Source organism: Anas platyrhynchos, chromosome 1 (assembly GCF_047663525.1).
Source record: "Anas platyrhynchos isolate ZD024472 breed Pekin duck chromosome 1, IASCAAS_PekinDuck_T2T, whole genome shotgun sequence".
Taxonomy (NCBI): domain Eukaryota; kingdom Metazoa; phylum Chordata; class Aves; order Anseriformes; family Anatidae; genus Anas; species Anas platyrhynchos.
Window position 1 is genome coordinate 138,053,270 of NC_092587.1, and position 16,784 is coordinate 138,070,053.

Sequence of the window (16,784 nt, forward strand, 5' to 3'; positions counted from 1 at the left end):
TTGCCTAATACGTAATTGCATGAATGAATATGAAAAAAATATATATCTAAGGTGATTTTATGGGAAGCAGAGGTTCCCTTTGTAACAGCCTGTTTATGACCCTTATCTATTTAAAAGGTAATTGCTCAAGCACTAAGAGATGTTATTGGCTTTAATTGCTTTGCAATATCTATTTAAAAGCTCTTGCTGGTGATCAAATTTCCTAATTCTTCATTGCTTTTGAGTCATGAATGTTCTGAAGATGGAAATTAGAACACTATTTGTATTACGGTTACTTTTATATAACAAAAAAATGATGCTAGTGACTTTTGGAGCCTTTGTGATGTGTAGTTGCCATACAGAATATTCTATAATGTTTGCAGAAACTCGGTGCACTCTATGGATAACTAAATATTTTTATCTGAAACACTAGAAATTTAACTGAATGTTTTGCATTCATTTTTCATCTGATTATTTAAAACTGAAACTTATGGGGTGGCATTCCTTTTTAAAAATATCTCTTCTTTACAGAGGTTACATGCATGCTAGATCTAAATTCAAGCATATGATAGAGATCTATAGATCTTTCATTCCCTTTATAACCATAACTGCTATACATTGGTAGACATGAATTCCTTTAAATAAGGGAAACACTCAAATTTAACTGTATATGAATATATATTCCTAAGGCATGTTTCAGTACTTGTCTCTTGCTGAAAAAGCAGACAGTTATGGGAGCAGAGATTACTGATCTAGCCTGCTGCCTGTTAATGTACTTAGAAGCATGACATCACTGATGATAAATTTAACATAGATAATTTCTATGAAGATTTTTTTAAAAAAAATCAAGTGGAAGGGAAGCAATATTATGTCAAGGAGATACCAATAAAACCAGTAGGGTCAAGTTTGTATTTGCAGTCCTGAAATATTTTGTTGGGTTTAAAAATTTCACTTTCTCTTTATGCATTGCAATGCATCTTTGTGTTTTAAAGAAGATAGAGTGAATTTCAAACCATGAATTTCAAACCTTTGATTAGAGACTTTCTTCTAAATAGTTTCAGTGTCTTCAATCAGTAGGGATTTATGAGTCACTGAGAGCTCACAGAGCGGAGCTCCTTCAGTTAACTTAGAGAACCAAACTTTCTGATGGGAGTATTGTGCATATCTAGCTGCAAATACTAAGTGGAGAGTTACCTGATTGACTTTCTGCCTGGTATCTACATTCCACTTCTTGCTTCTCACATCCTTCACAGCGCTTTGTATAGGGAAGGGCCCCTGGAGGGCCACAGGGCTCTGCTTTCCACACAGTTCTCATCAGTGACGTATGAAAATAGCATTACTCGGTCTGCACTTAGGATCCTGCTGGCAACAGTTTTAGGATTGACCTCAAAAGCAAGAAAATAGGATTGTCATCTTAATGCACCTCCACCATGTCTGCAGGGCAGTGCATGGCACAAGGTCATCTGGTTTAAAGTGTTTTAAAAAGTCCTGCATGGTTCAGGGTTGTGTCCTACAACAAGAGAGTTAATGTAGTATAACAGGATACTTGCAAATAATTCCAAGGAGCTAATAATTGGCTTTGGTTCTTACAAAATTACACAGCAGGAAGAAATGCTTTATTTAGATTGAGCAAGATGGCTTATTCTGGGATTTCAGTATTTTTGTTTAAATTTATTTCATTTTATGTTGAAACACATAAATATAACTGTGGTTTGAATTGTGTATCATGTTCTGGCAGCAGTGGTTTGAGAGAAACAAAGTTTATGGGGGGAAATGAATTTTTTCATGACTGTCTTGTGAAAAAAAAAAAAAGAATATCAATAACAAAAACAAACAAACAAAAAAATCCAGCAAAACCAACAGACAAGATACTGGGCATGCTGACTCTTCTTTAGGCCTGAAATAGAGGTACCCATCTTCAGGCAATGTACAGTTCAGGAATAATTACTTAAACATTACCTTATCTATGTTAACCAATTAGAGGATTTAAGAGGAATGATTAGCACCAATGGCAGGAGAGAGGGAGAAAGAAAGGATTGTAATTCTTCATAAAGCCAATATATTGATCCAGTCAGTAAAGGGGAGCATTATTCAGTCATCAAATTGAGAACATTTTTTAGGAAGTGGCTGGTCCATCTCTGAGATCACAGCCCTTGAGGGGGACCTTTGAAATACGTCCAAATGACAAATCAGAGGATTAAAAGTCATAATTCCAATCACTACTGAAGATCCTGAATTCTGAGAAAGCATTCAGCTTTAGGCAAATTACAGTTATTTACGTACATCCCTTGCCTCTTGGTTTCTTAGTGTTCCATGTTTGCTTATTCTTTCTCTGTCCTTTGGTCCCACAGACCTCTGTACATGTTAAAAGCAGATCAATAGCATTACCAACTCTCACCTTGCTAATAACTTTTTCTCTACAGGTAGTGATTATGCCTTTCTTTCAAAAGAAACGGTTATACAATAAAGTGGAAGTATAAACAGTTTTCCCCAATCAAAGCTCAAGTTGCTTAGCTTTGAAGGTTGCTACTGACTAAGATTTGGTGCTACTAGAAAGCTTGCCTGCTGTACTTTTTGCCTCTACACCAGTTGCCTAATGAAATCTTTTATGTTTCCTTACAAACATTTGACTTACAAGTTGTGTGTGTTTTTTTAAATAATTTATTTTATTTGCTAAAAATATTAAATGAAATTAATAAAAATTTGCAAATATTTCCCAGGAGAACAAAATATACATTTTCTGGTAAATGTAATATTAGACTAAAAAGCAGAATAATTCAGCTCTACTTGTGAATTCAGAAGCCAGCTGCATTGATCTTCTCTCTCAGTGTCTCCCTAACAGATCAGACACATTTAATTATAAAAAGAACTCAGGAATATTTTAGTTATTGATGCATGATATACAACCAGGTCGAGATCTGGACATCTCCAACAGCTGTTTCCAGGAAGAAGAGATAGATCTGTCCTTCAGGTTATGGGAAGTGGAAGGGGGATTGCTTATAGTCACTGTCAGCTCCCAGTTGAAATAGAAGGCTCCTATGGGAGGCAATCACAACCTTAAGGGATCTCTGGTTTTGTAAGCAGTCAACCAGTGCCAGGGTTGGCTTGACATTGCCAGTAACTTCCCTTGAACTGCAGGACCAGCACAATTAGTGGGAAAAACTGAGCAGAAAACAAGAATATTAGGCAAAGATGCTCATTGAAAAACAGTTATACTTTAGACTTGCTTGTGTTTTCAGTTTTTCACTTAAATTGATTTTATTTATAACGTACTGATGGTTGGGTAATGTCTCCTGAATTTTACTCTCTCCTTTTCTTTAACCATAGATTCCTGTGCTTCTCAACCTGAGTAAAGATCCTGATGTTAACTTGCCTATGAAGCCATTAATCTTCTCGTTGGCCATGGGTGCATGCCTTGGAGGTAAGAGCCTATGCAAGAAAGCTAACATGAGGCAATAACTTTGAAATTATGATATGTATTAACTGGTTCAAATACGTCCAATGATTTTGTTATGCAAAGCATAGCGAGGGCCTCGTGCAGCTCCTTTTGACTTCAAAGGACTCCTGGATAAGGATCCCAGCCACTGTCTGCTGCATAAACTACAATAGGATTTTTGCAGTCTGTGTTTGAAGATGGTATCTGCATAAAGTACAAACACACAAAGCAGCAGTCCAGATGGTGCTTCTGGGGTTCTGACCTTTTGAGAGAGAAAATACAAAGATACATTTAGCTTCCAGAGCAGAGGCCCATCATTGTTCATTGAAAAGGTACATAAAATGTGTAATAGCTGAGATCTGAAGGCTTGATTCAGGGTCTATTGAAGTCACTGGGAGGTTTTCTGGCTTGCTTACGGAACTGGGTTGATTATCCATTTGCTGGCCTATTTAGCACTCCTTACTCTGTGGAAGATCTCATTGAACTATTTGGGAAATTTACCTCAAATAAAGAAAGCTAATAGCCATTCTTCTAATACCCATATTGGTGTTAACTTGGGATTTCTTGTATTTGTCAGTACACTACCATAAAACAAGCAGATGGCTTCATGACTTCATTTATTTATTTATTTTTAGTTAAAAATCTATCATGTTTCCACAGTAGGTCCAAGATTTCCTCTCTATTTGTTTTAACAACAAAGAATAGCAATCCCGTAGTTTTTAAATTAATGTTTGTACTGGATTACTCTATGTTCTGCAAATAGCTTATGAAAGTGTTTTGACACAAACAGCAAGTGTACTAAGTACAATTGAAATGTATAAGCTTTTAATGAGAAATAGAGTTAGCATTGTTTTTGACTACTGAGAGATTTAATGCTAATTACATTGTATTGGTCTGTGTTCTGATCCATAAATATTTAGACAGTTAGGTTAAATAACATTAAAATGGATAGTATTCTGCAATGAATCCACCCCTTCCTACCCCTGAAATCCTTCAAATAGTTTCCTTTACTCTATGGAGATTAAAACCAAAACCAGTTTTGTGTTTAATACAAGTTCTGGTTTGTTTATTTAGCTAAGTGATTGCTAGTACAAGTGACCTTAATACCTAACAAAGATTATAATGATGTAATTTACAGATTGAATTTTAAGAGCGTGTTGCAAAGACAGGACAATTTATACCAAACAAGAGTTATTCATTTTAGGAATGTCTTTTTGTACTCATCATTACTCATTATATTGTGACTTTAATCTGCAAATCTGTTCCTCTTTAAAACCAGTGATTTGAATAATCAGCATGTCTTTATATAGATGTTTGCCATAAAATATCTTCTTTCTTCTCAATTTGCTAATCATCAAAGATACTGATTTCATTAAACTTTCAGATATTTAAAAAAAAAAAAAAAAAAAAGCATAAGGTATGTAAAGTTGGCCAGATTACACTGACATATTCTGAGTAGGAAGCACTTCACCAGCCTTGGAGCCTTTACTGTGTTATCTTTCATCTTTAGAAACATCAGTTGATGTTCCTAAAGTATCAGTTATTGTATTAACCCAAATACCTTTAATTTGATTTTTGAATGGCTGCTGGGATTTTAACACAGACTTCTGTGTGTATGCCATATGAAACAACAATAACAATATAAGCAGTACCATAAGCATTGTTTGAATTCAAGGTAGTAGAGATACATGTATATAGGAAGTTCTCACATATTAAAATAGACTACATATAAGTACTCTGATAAAAAGTTAGAGCATTATCAATGTTTGTGAAAGCTTAAATACTCCAAATAGTACTCTATTAGGATAAAGCTGAGTGAATTATGACTTATACTGCCAAAGGTCTCATGAGAATGTTAGTCTGAAGATTAATATAGTCCTGACTTTCCCTTTTCAAAACCAGAAGCTAATGGATGGCAGTTTATTCTTAAGAAAATATTTTACTTTGAAAAATCTCATAAACCCTCAAAAAGTGGAAGAGAAGGGGCTTTTTAAAAGCAAACAAAACCCAAACCAACCAAACAAAACCCAACCAACCAGCCAACCAAACAACCACAACAACAACAACAACAAAAAACACATACCAAAATAAAAAAAATCATATGGCCTTTAAAATTATTTCCAAAATAAAGGCTTATCAGCACCGAAGTGATATGAAAGAATCCTCAGTATCTAATCTCATTTTGTAATAGGGAACTGAAAATTATATCATTATTGTCTGATGCCTAAAGCAAAAGATTTTATCTTATTGCTCCTTATGCAACCAAAGGAGTTTGACAAACAAGACATTTTGTAAAAGTGCCTGATTAAATAATACATTAAAGGCATAGATTTCAGAGGTTGTTGTTTACTACATAATACACAGCTTCTGTACTTGTAATTGGATGGTGTTTCTTGGGTTCAGGGTAAACACTGCTGTATGCTTACGTGACCATGAAGGGAACATCATCATTTGTGCTTATCTTGGAAATACTGTGCAACATGTTGTCCTGAAAAATTTCCAGTGGGTACAATTTTTCTACTGTCACAAACTGCACAGCCACCTACTGTTTTGGAAGATGATGGGATGAGAAAAGACTGTAATTTTCTTTCATTGCTTTAGCTGTTGTCCTGGAAATGAAAGGATTGAATCAATCTCAAGCAAGACAGAGAGACCTTTGCCAGTATAACTACCATATTGTTGTCATCTTCACCAGTGTCTCCCAAAAGAAAGCTGCTGCTATTAAATTTCTGTCTTTCATGGCATTGGGTTCAGAGATAAGGAGTAACTGAAAAGAGCACAGATGATCCTTGTTCTGTAAAATGTGTATCTGGAAGTGAGAAGGAATGAAAAAATCCTGTCTCTTAATAAAGAAAGCCAACAGCACTGGTGGCCATTGGCAGTTCCTGGTGAGGTGACCACAATTTTGAAACCTTTCGGTCTTCCACAGAATTTGCAGCTCCATTCTGGCAGAAATTTTCTTGGTCAGGTCAGGTTAATCTTATGCAGTTAAAAAGTAAACATAGTAAATTGTCAGGAGATCTAGTTCTGGAAATTTAGAGCTAGATTATCTCTAAGATACTAAAGATAACACAATTATCTTTAAGAATTTATATGAAGTTGTAAATTAGGAGTCTTGCTGCCCTGGGCTCCTTGTTTTGTGCTGGGGAGACTGGCATTTCCAAGAGGCAGATGTTTACTCATCCACTGAAAATGTGAGACACTCTCTGCAGAGTATGGAGGAGCCCTTAACGTACAGAAATTCAGGAGCTCAGAGAGATATCCAAAGACAAGTCAAGTGAATTCTGGCCTTGGGGCCTCTTGGTTTGTCAATTTTTCTGAACGCTGAATAGCCCTATTAGCTCATGTCTGTCTGGTCATTAATGGTCAGGATGTCTATGCAATAGATTGAAAAATTGTATTGCTTACATTTTTTTTTTTTTTATGTATTATCTGCCAGTATTTCAATTGTGCTTTGACTATGAGGGAAAGACAACAATAGGTTTAAAATAAACTGAAGGAAACAAATAAGGAAATAGCTTCAGTCATTTTCTGCGGTGTTCTGGTGTTCTGACAAATATATTCATATTTCTTTTTCAGGAGATGACATTGAATAAAGCTTTATTCATTAATGCTTCCTATTCTAGTACATGATGAAATTATGGTATCTCTTGAGACTGAGATGTACATAGGCCTTCCAACAGTGTGTAGAGAACGCTGCTCTGAAATTTTGGAGCATAAATGAAGATTGCTAGTTCCAGCAATTTCAGAAAAGGAGGAGCTTTAATCGCGTAGATTCTATTGATTTATAAGTTGTAAAATAACAAGAAATATGGATTCAACTCAATTTGAGTAAGTGCACAGTCAGAAATGTACCTGTTAAGACTGTTCAATTGTGTAAATTGTGTAGGACTAGATTCTTTAGTGAGCTGAAGAGGTTATAGCTAAGACATTGCTTGAAAGGATTTTGTACATTTGACATTTGTACAGCTGGCATTTATTTGTCTTTTTATCTCTCTTTTTTTTTTCTTGATTCATAAAAAGTATGTTTGCAAAAAGAAGAAAAAAAAAAGCTTGAGTTAAAAGTTAACTGAAATCGTACTTGAAAGTCACTAGCATTTGAGTTCTCTGTTGCTAGTGTAAGAAAAGTATATATCTGCTACAGTAAGTACTCCAGAAGTCTAAAGGGAGCATTTTCTGTGGCTTATAGTACTGTGCTATTTTTTTTCTCAGTATATTTTCCTGGAGGACAACACCTGAAAGTTGTCTTTGTCGTAATTCTGCTGACAGAGGCAAGCTCTAGGATGCATACAGCTGTATTGTTCTTGCAAGCTTGGTTGTACTTTGAGAAAGGAGGTGAAAAGAGTATTTTTCTTCTAACCTTACAGGGTCAAAACTCAGGTGTGACTAATATCCATTATCCACAGGACAATTACAGCTATTAAAAGACTGAAACCCACACTGCAACTAAAAAGGTTGGATTTCTCTTGGTGGTTCAATGCTGTAGCTGTTCTGACTCTTGGCAAGCCTCTTTACATGCCTGATGCAGATTGGACCATGCACAGTGGAGACTTACTCATTTATTATTCCCACTGATTCTGCTCAGTAAAATCCTAAACTAGCTGTAAAGCTTCAGGCACGGTGAAGCTATAAATCTAGAAATATTGTTTATATTACTAAATCAACCCTGCTTCTTTGCAATATGAGGGAAAAGTAAAAGCCTTCAATAAAACATTAAAATATATAATTCCTAATTAATATTAAGAAAATAGCACCTCTGTAGATCCTTTTGAAGTTCAATTATAGTTGCAACAGATCACATTTGTTTAAGGCTTTTCAATTTGAAATGTTCAAAAAGTATGTCAAAATCCAAAGTGAAAACATAGCAGTTGAGGCATACTACTCAGCAACTACTAGTTGAGTACTCACCAACTGCTAGTAGGAGTACTACTACAAAATTAATTGTTGTATACAACGGAATGTAATTGAAACTGTAGGAAAAAATAATCTGTTGAGAGAATATATTTACCTAAACTTGAATTCAGCCAGGATGCTGATATTGCAAGTTTCGGTTGTTTCTAAAGGTCAATGGAGTCTTTTGATGATGTGAAATCCTGAGGTTCTGTTCTATGTCTGTGGGTGAGACACCTCTGACTTGTTTAATTTTTTTGTCTCTGGTTATACAATTTATAATCCAAATAAAAGCTAGGACCGTAGGGAATCAGTGAAAGTAATATGGGATCTTTCAAAAGGAAAAGGCTGCTACTGTTCTTGATTTTAAAAGGCAGGCAAGACAAATGAGGAAATTCAGGAAGAGTCTCAGTTTTAAAGATCTGTGTGGTGTTTAGCAGTATTATACCTTTAAATTTTACATATCAAGAAGCAAATACAGCAGGTGTTTTATATATCTTATCCTAATATCTAATTTCCTTTCTGAATATATTTTACATTGCTTCTGTAGTGTTTGCTGTAATGGAAAGGAGTAATTTGGACTTTAAACAATGACTCCAGTAAATGGTAGTACTGTTTGCTTTTTCTTAATGAAGATCTCTCTTCAGATATTAACTGAATGTTTCATTTTTGTTGTAGCCCTAAGAGCAATATCATCAGATATGAGCACAAGAAATCTTTTCTCTGCATCGGTATTCAAGTGTCCAAACTAATCTCATGCTGTTTTATGAAACAGACAAGACCTTCAACCTTCTATAAAAATCCAAGTGCTGTTTTTCTTAGCTTTTTCATGACATTCAAACTCTGGGGCATCTTCACACTTTTTTGGTATGAAGTTCTGCTTAAAGGCCAGCAATGCTTTAAAGTCTGTGATGTGAGAGCCAGGCTCATTACCAATGTACCTGCAGCTAGAGGAAATTCTCTAATCTTTAAGATTACTGAAGATAATCCTCTGTGACATGGAAGAAATAGAGAATAAAGCTGTGAATGTAAAATGTAAAAACAGCTAAACCTCAGTGTGTACATTTGATGGACATATTGATGTCTGTATTAAGGAAATATCAGAGGCCTGCTTGGCTTTAAGACACTGAGTTAATACGGAATCAAAAAACATATTGAACCCAGTCAGTTTTTCTTAGCAAGGCCATTTTTCTAAGCTTGAAAAGAGTTATCTTGGCAGACACATCTATATATATATCTATGTATGCATGTTATTAAGGGTAAAATATGAAGTATATGGGGTAGAGGACATGCTATTTCATGTCATCTGTACTGATGAGGATTTATAGTTCAGATGGTAAATCTTAGATTTTAAAATAGAAAGGAGAAGAATATGTATGTAATATACAGAATTCAGTAGTATTCAAAAGTAATTTTTCAAAAGAATTTGCACCAAACATAAGCTCACTTCATAAAAATGCTTACATTGGTGATGAATTTGAAATGGTCGTATTGTTTTCAGTCTGTGTAAAATAATTGCTTGCTAAAGAGTTCTGCAAATTAGAGAAAGGCTAATGATCAGTGGTGACAGCAGAGATGACATCGAAGACTCCTGCAAAGCAGAGTTTTGTTTAATTTTATTTCCTTGCTTTGTGCATTTATCTATCATAAATTATGAAGGGTTCTTCTTAGAAGCCTTGACCATTTCTATTTTTAGAATAATACAGAATATTTAAACTCATTATGTTTTATTACTGAGTCACTGCAATATGAGAATACAGACTCTACACAGCTGTCAGCAGAAGAGGTATATTCAGTTAGAAGGTAGCATTTGGGCTATCAGACATAACAAGAAAAGGAAGCTATAGCAAACTTTGAAACTCTAAGGGCAGAAGATAATACTGGCCTCTCCTTCTCTTTCTCTTCTCCTCCTTCCACTCTCCTTTTACTGCAGGCACTTTCCAGACAATACACGTGTTTTTTTTTTTTTATTTTCCAGAAAAAAAAAAAATAATAATAACATTGTGCTGCTTGCAGCAGTGTTGAGTGGTGCAAAAGGAAAAGAAAATCTCTGTCTCTGATATAATTGATTTATAGTGGTGAATCAGATACTCAATCAGACACTCTGTGTGACAATAAAGAAAGTTATACTAGTACCCTTATTACCTATACATATATTAATATCTGCAGCACAATTGCAGTTAATACACCTAAAACGAATAAGGGCACTGAGCAGGAGTTGTGAACTCTTTTTAAGCAAGGCACTTGAACCATAGCAAAGCGTAACAGCTAAGCTCCAATTGAAAGTCAATTTGTGTGAAGTTGGAATCTGAATTTTAAGCATTGAACATTCTAAATAACTTAATGGAGGGACATTTAGTTTTGAATAATATTACGTTGTTCTGCTCACCTCTGAAGTATAAAGTTGAATAATATACTTTTATTTTGATATTCCTATGGAACTATTTTTCAACATTTGGTCCGTAGTGGTGCCATGTGTGGAGAAGCTGTGAAACTGAGCAGACAATTTAAATGTCAGTATCTAAAAATCAGAGAGAGAAAAAAAAGTGTAACCTGTGATTTGTGTGCCCAGGCAAATTTTACCTTTTACTGTCATAGAAGAAAGAAAACAATGAGCACTGAATAAAGTAATAGTTACAGCAACTTTACAGCTGGCAGTAGAGTAGTAGTAGTAAAATAGGACAAAGTTCACTTGATTCAAGGTGTTGAATTGAATGGTTAGGTCAATGAAGCCTTTAGTGTTTTCCCTGTAAATTTCACATGTAGGCAATTGGACAGAAATGTCCAATTCAACATGTTTCCAAACAGGTAAAATTAAAATAAATAAATAAATAAATATTGTATAATTGAAGTCTGTGACATATAACTATGTTCAATGAGTTCATGCAGGCCTTTTCTCCTTACTGCTTATGAGCTGAGAATCCTGGTTATTGTAAGGATTGGTAACGGTTTACATGGCCTGAATTCTTTATCTCTTTATTGATTGCAAATTTGATTATCCAGGGCTTGTTTAGTTTTACTCGTAAACAATATTAAAAAATATTTAAGAGTTGTACACCCTTAAGACATGAATATAAGTGGCTCTGTTTAATGAGGCAAATCTGGATTAGATTAGCGTGAAACAGAAAATTAGTGAAAGCTGTGAAGGTTGGCACCTGTAAGGGTAATCAAAATTATAACTGTTCAGTGTTCACTTCTGTAACCAGGTTTGTCACATTTGCTTGGGATGTGCTTTGAGTATAGAAATGACATGCTATGGAAAGAAAGCCACACACTTCAGTCTGCTTATTCTTAACTGAATGAAGTGCATGGAAGACTGCATAGTTTTGAAAATGTATGGAAAACAAGGAGCTGGCTTCCTTAAATAGGTTTTGTGTAGACACTATAATGAGATTGTTTACAGCAAAAAGCAGGTCTGAGAAACCTCATCCTGAAATTATTCATGATTCTGTGGTGAACTCCTGGCTTCAAAGTGAGAATATTTGCCTGGGACAAAGCAGTACACAGAGCTGTGCCTGTGTAAAACTGTGCCTTGCATAGATGTTTGTCCAAGGCTAAGGGTAAATCTGCTTTCATGGCTTATGTTGAGTGCTGCATATGTCTTTTACTGTGGCTACAGGACAGTGATTTTTAGCTTTGCCATTGAAATAATTGGATTACAGAAAAATAATAAACACTTTTCTCTACTGGCACATGGCTAAATAATAGCCTTAGCTCAGCAGTTGTTATGAAAGCAGTGTAGTCTTTTTGCTTCTGCATTAGCTAGCCAGAGATATAGGGAAGAGAAAATGCAGAAAGTCTGTTGGTTAAGTCCATGTGTAGCTTGCTATCTGCTGTTAGGCCATGTGGAGAAGTGGTGTGTTAAGCACAGAAAAAAAAACAAGACTTTTTTTTTTTTCTTTTCTCAGAAAAGAGCAATCCTCTTTTAAACTTGCTTTTGCACAAAGTACAATCTCCTTTACATTCTGAGAAACCATTTTTATGAAGGCTGTTCATGCCAGGTGAAATAGCTTTATTGGTGATAATCCCTTCCCTTTGATTTTTCGGTGCTTTGAATAAGAAACACAGATTCTGCCAGACACTTTGAGGGTGATTCTCCAGGCAAACATTAAGAGTGCAGCAGACCCAAGGGTTAGGATTTTCTTGAGAGGGCAATACCAAAGACTCCTAAGAACTGATGGTACTTAGATGTAATAGGTGTGCTGCTACCAAGTAAAACCAACAGCTGAGAATGAGGTTTAAAGTGAGAGGAAACATTACTGATGTAAACTGTCTCTCCCTTTGCTTATTATGGTTCTTCCCCAATTTTTCAGCCCCTTCCTTTGGTAAGATTAATCAGTTCTCCCCAAAGTATTTTTCAGTACATTGCAGATTGTAGCCATGTGGATGAACTTTGTTTACCAAGGCAGAGGCCTGCTGAGCCAGGGAGGTGCATTAGATATGGTATACCAGTTCTAGACTTGAATTTAGTAGTCTCTATAGGGCTATATCAGAGGGTAATAACTGAACACTGTGTTGAGAGGAAGTAGCTGCAAATGGAAGTAAAAGGCTGGAAGAAGCTGGTCTGTTAGATACTGCAGGTATCAAATCAGACTTACCAAACTCTCTCAACATCTTCCCACTTGTTTCTCTAAGTTGGATTGATATAGAAAGACACTTTTAAATAAGTAAGTTTTGGATTTGGATAGTTTTCAAATGAATTTATTTTTAACTACATCTGTTGAATACTTTTTTACACTTGAAGTTGATTTTGCATTCCCTAAATATATTCAAAATAATTTGCTGTGAGAAAAGATATTTTTTATGTCACCTTTTCTGGACAGAAATGTTCAAAGACCTTCCACTGTGCTTCTGAAATAATTGTGCAAAGCTAGGGTGTGTCCATAGAAAAATGATAATGATCCATAAGGATTCCTTTGTTATTTTCTTCTATATAGCCTACATAGCATTGGCACTTTAACTGACATGTCTGGATCTTTCTGTGATCACACATCAAAGTGAATATATATGTATATATTTTTTTGCATTAAGAAAAAATATTTTATTGATTTCATGGTTATGAATTGTTAAGCAATTATTAGCATTGACAATAATGACTGCAGTATACCAAGAAAAAAAGGCAGAATAGGTATGAAAGATAATATTTATGGCTTACTTCAAACATATCACCTACTATGGACATTAGAAATATTGCATTTAATTCATTCTAATGAATATAGTTTCTTGATAACTATATACTCTGTGATAAAGGATAAGTTACAGTAGTCATCAAAACTGATATTATGGTTATTATGGTGTTGTACTTTGATACAGTTGACCAATGTGCTATTACAGCTTGAGCATACAAGCAAATAGGATTCTTTGCTATGTTTTTTTTTAGATTAATTATTCTTAAGATTGAAGATGAAGTGATGATGAGGTGAAGATTCTGTGAAAGCTTAGAAAATGCTTATTCTTCATTTGCATCAATTTGAACAAATCTAATGTGTTCCCATGTACATGTATCTAGACTTGACTTATCTGTGACTCAGAGGTCATGGTTTCATTATTTCACTGCTCAGTTAAATGCCTGCTATTGAGATGGATGTCCCTTGGAGGGGAAACAAAAGTTTGCTTTGGTTGTTAATTTCAGTGTGGTTCTTTGAAGCCTGCTGAGCCAATACCTAATTAGACTGTACACACAGTCTGAACAAATGAAAAAGAAATACCACTTCTTTCAGATAACATTTAAGGTGATGATTTCTCCTCAAGTGAAATCTACTCAGGGAAATCAATTCAATGCTGAACCAGAAACTCTTTCCATAATACCTCATTATATGAAGGCATTACTGTAACACATGTACAGTATCGAAGAGAGTGTGCTGTTTGGAGATCTTGGCTGTATCTTGTCACAGCCATGGGACAAGTATAGTTTCATTCCTGTTTCCTTAATTTGAAACCAGAGATATATTCCTTGTCTATAGTAATATTATTCTGATGGTGATGTCTAATTGCACTACATGTAGAGCAGAAACCTCTTATGAAATGTTTGGAGGCTGAAGACTAGTGATTAGCTTTGGAATTGAAAATTATTTAAGTGTTCCTGCCTGACTTCTCTAATAACTTCAGCTGTATTAACTTGCTCTGTTTTTGTATTAAGCCACATGCTTTGTGTCTTGCCTTTGTTATGCGAAAGCCTACCAGGAATTCTGGTGTTCTAAGTTCAATTTAATATCTCTGAAGTATTAAAGTAACGAAAATACACTTTAAGTCAAAGACAGGACAAGGAAAACAAGCTCAGTTGCCTTGGAAGGTCAAAGCCTTAAAAACAGCAAGTAGGAGGCAGCTCACCTAGCATAGCTCCTGAGGGAGCAGAAAGAGATAAAGAAAAAAGAGATATGCAGTTCTCTCAAGAAGATAGATGTGCTTTATAAACATGCACATTTATAGACATTTATAATCATGTACACAAAGGCATTTTTTGCCTTTGCATTTTCCTCTCGTTAAGGGGACCTGTATAATGTAATTTGTTGAAGTTCAGTAAATAAAGGTATTTTCTTCCATTTAATAAAGAAACATTATGATTTGGCAAACAAACTTTATGACTATGGTGATCCTTTTGACTTCAGTAAATACATGTGAAACAGATCTAGTCTCTTCCATTGTCTGACTTTTCTATTTATTAAAAAAGCAACACAAAACCCAACCAGCAATCAGTTATCATATATATATATAAGACATTAATTTGTCAATGTCAAGCCTGTGAAGGGAAAAAAAGCATCCATTTTTCTTAACATCCTCAAATGTTAGTTGAAGATATTGCTGCAAAATTCTGTTTTCTTCCCTGTGCTATCTCATCCTTTGTTTTCAGCTCATCTGATGGCATCTTATTGTATAAAGAACAAAAAAATCAGCAAGTTTATCTAAATGCAAGTCTCTGGTGTCACTTTGATGACTGTTAGATTGGTGTTATGTTCCTTCCCTATTTTCCTGGCTTATGTAGAGTTAGAGAATGATACCAGGCTTATCTTTGAAAGCAAGGAACTATTTATAGGATGTAGAAATATTGTCTGTATGTTTCTTTTCAAGTCTATACAACAGAAATTGATTTTTTTTTTTTTTTAATTTATTTTTTATAACTGGTACATCTAAAGACTTTTGGACAGAATAAACAGAAGAAAGGTGAGAAACAGAGCATGACTATAAACCAGTATTTGTTTTCTGAACTGCAGGTAACGGGACATTGATTGGAGCATCTGCAAATGTTGTTTGTGCAGGAATTGCTGAACAGCATGGTTACGGCTTCTCTTTCATGGAGTTTTTCAGGTAAATTTTAAACTTCTTTCTTTAAATGTGTCTTTTTTTTTTTTTTTTTTTTTTTCTTCTAAGACACACAGTGGATCCTCCAATGAGAAAATCTATTGAATAGGTCTATAAAATAGATCTGTTTCTTTACTGTAAGGCTGACAGAGCACTGGGGTTGTGGAGTTTCCTTCTTTGGAGATATTCAAAACCTACCTGGATGTGATTCTGTTCAACATGCGTTAGGTGACCCTGCTTGGTAGTGGGCTTGGACCAGATGATCTCCAGAGGTCCCTAGCCTTAGCCATGCGGTGACTCTGTGTTCCTAATTTGTTTTTGGGAACTGAAATGCCAGCACAAGGCTGCTCATGTAATTTTTATGTAGTGTGGATAGAGTGTATAAAGGTGTTGTGATTACAGTGAAACCCTGGGAGAAGGTGGGATGCCCCAGTTCAGACTGAGTAGAACTTCACAATCCCCTTAAGTAAACTGATTTATCTAAAGGCAATTACTATTTTTTTTTTTGGCCACCTGCTCAGCAGCTCTAAGTGAAAGTGAAATCAATGGTCAGTAGCATCTCAAGTTGTTGTTTAATACTCGTTTAATTATTAATTAGTAATTGTTTAATAACAACAAGGGAACAACATGAAGTTCTGTCGGGAGAGGTTCAGGCTGAATATTAGGAAAAGGTTCTTCACTGAGAGTCTCTAAATCAAGTCTTCACAGGCTTAGGGTAAGCAGAAACAAAGATGCTTAAAGTGTAACCAGTCCTTTCAGCATTATTCACTGGAATTTACTCTTTGGAAAAACTGAAGATGATACACAGATGTTCTGAAGTTACCTTCTTTATGTATGCTTTCAGTGGAAATAGTTACTGAGGAAAGCTGTAGTAATTGTGAGAAAAGATGTGACAACTGAATCCAGAAAAGTCGCAGGAAGGTAGTGTTGGATATTAATTAGCAGAAAGAACATAAAAGGCCACTTTTGCTAGCTTCTCATTCCCTGAGCAGGCAGTTCATGAGTTCTTCCGTAGCTTGCCTTAGGAAAAGATTTATTTTAGTCAAATTCAATATATTCAGATTCAATATATTCAGAGGCTTCCCCTGGTGTTAAAAGGTATTATGTGTATCTTGAAGATTTTGATCTTGCATACTTTTATTCATGAAGGTTTCCTCAAAGAACAGAGTGATTCTTTTCT

At 35.1% G+C, this 16,784-nt stretch overlaps 1 protein-coding gene across 2 annotated transcripts in view; it reads left to right on the forward strand.

The window, feature by feature from the left end:
• Window positions 1–16,784, forward strand: part of OCA2 (OCA2 melanosomal transmembrane protein) — a 195,874-nt gene that overhangs the window by 150,308 nt on the left and 28,782 nt on the right. For both annotated transcript variants that reach the window (XM_013104470.5, XM_021275880.4), the window contains 2 exons: window positions 3,307–3,400; window positions 15,517–15,610. In XM_013104470.5, the coding sequence (XP_012959924.3) occupies window positions 3,307–3,400; window positions 15,517–15,610 (188 nt within the window). The remainder of the gene's footprint in view (window positions 1–3,306; window positions 3,401–15,516; window positions 15,611–16,784) is intronic.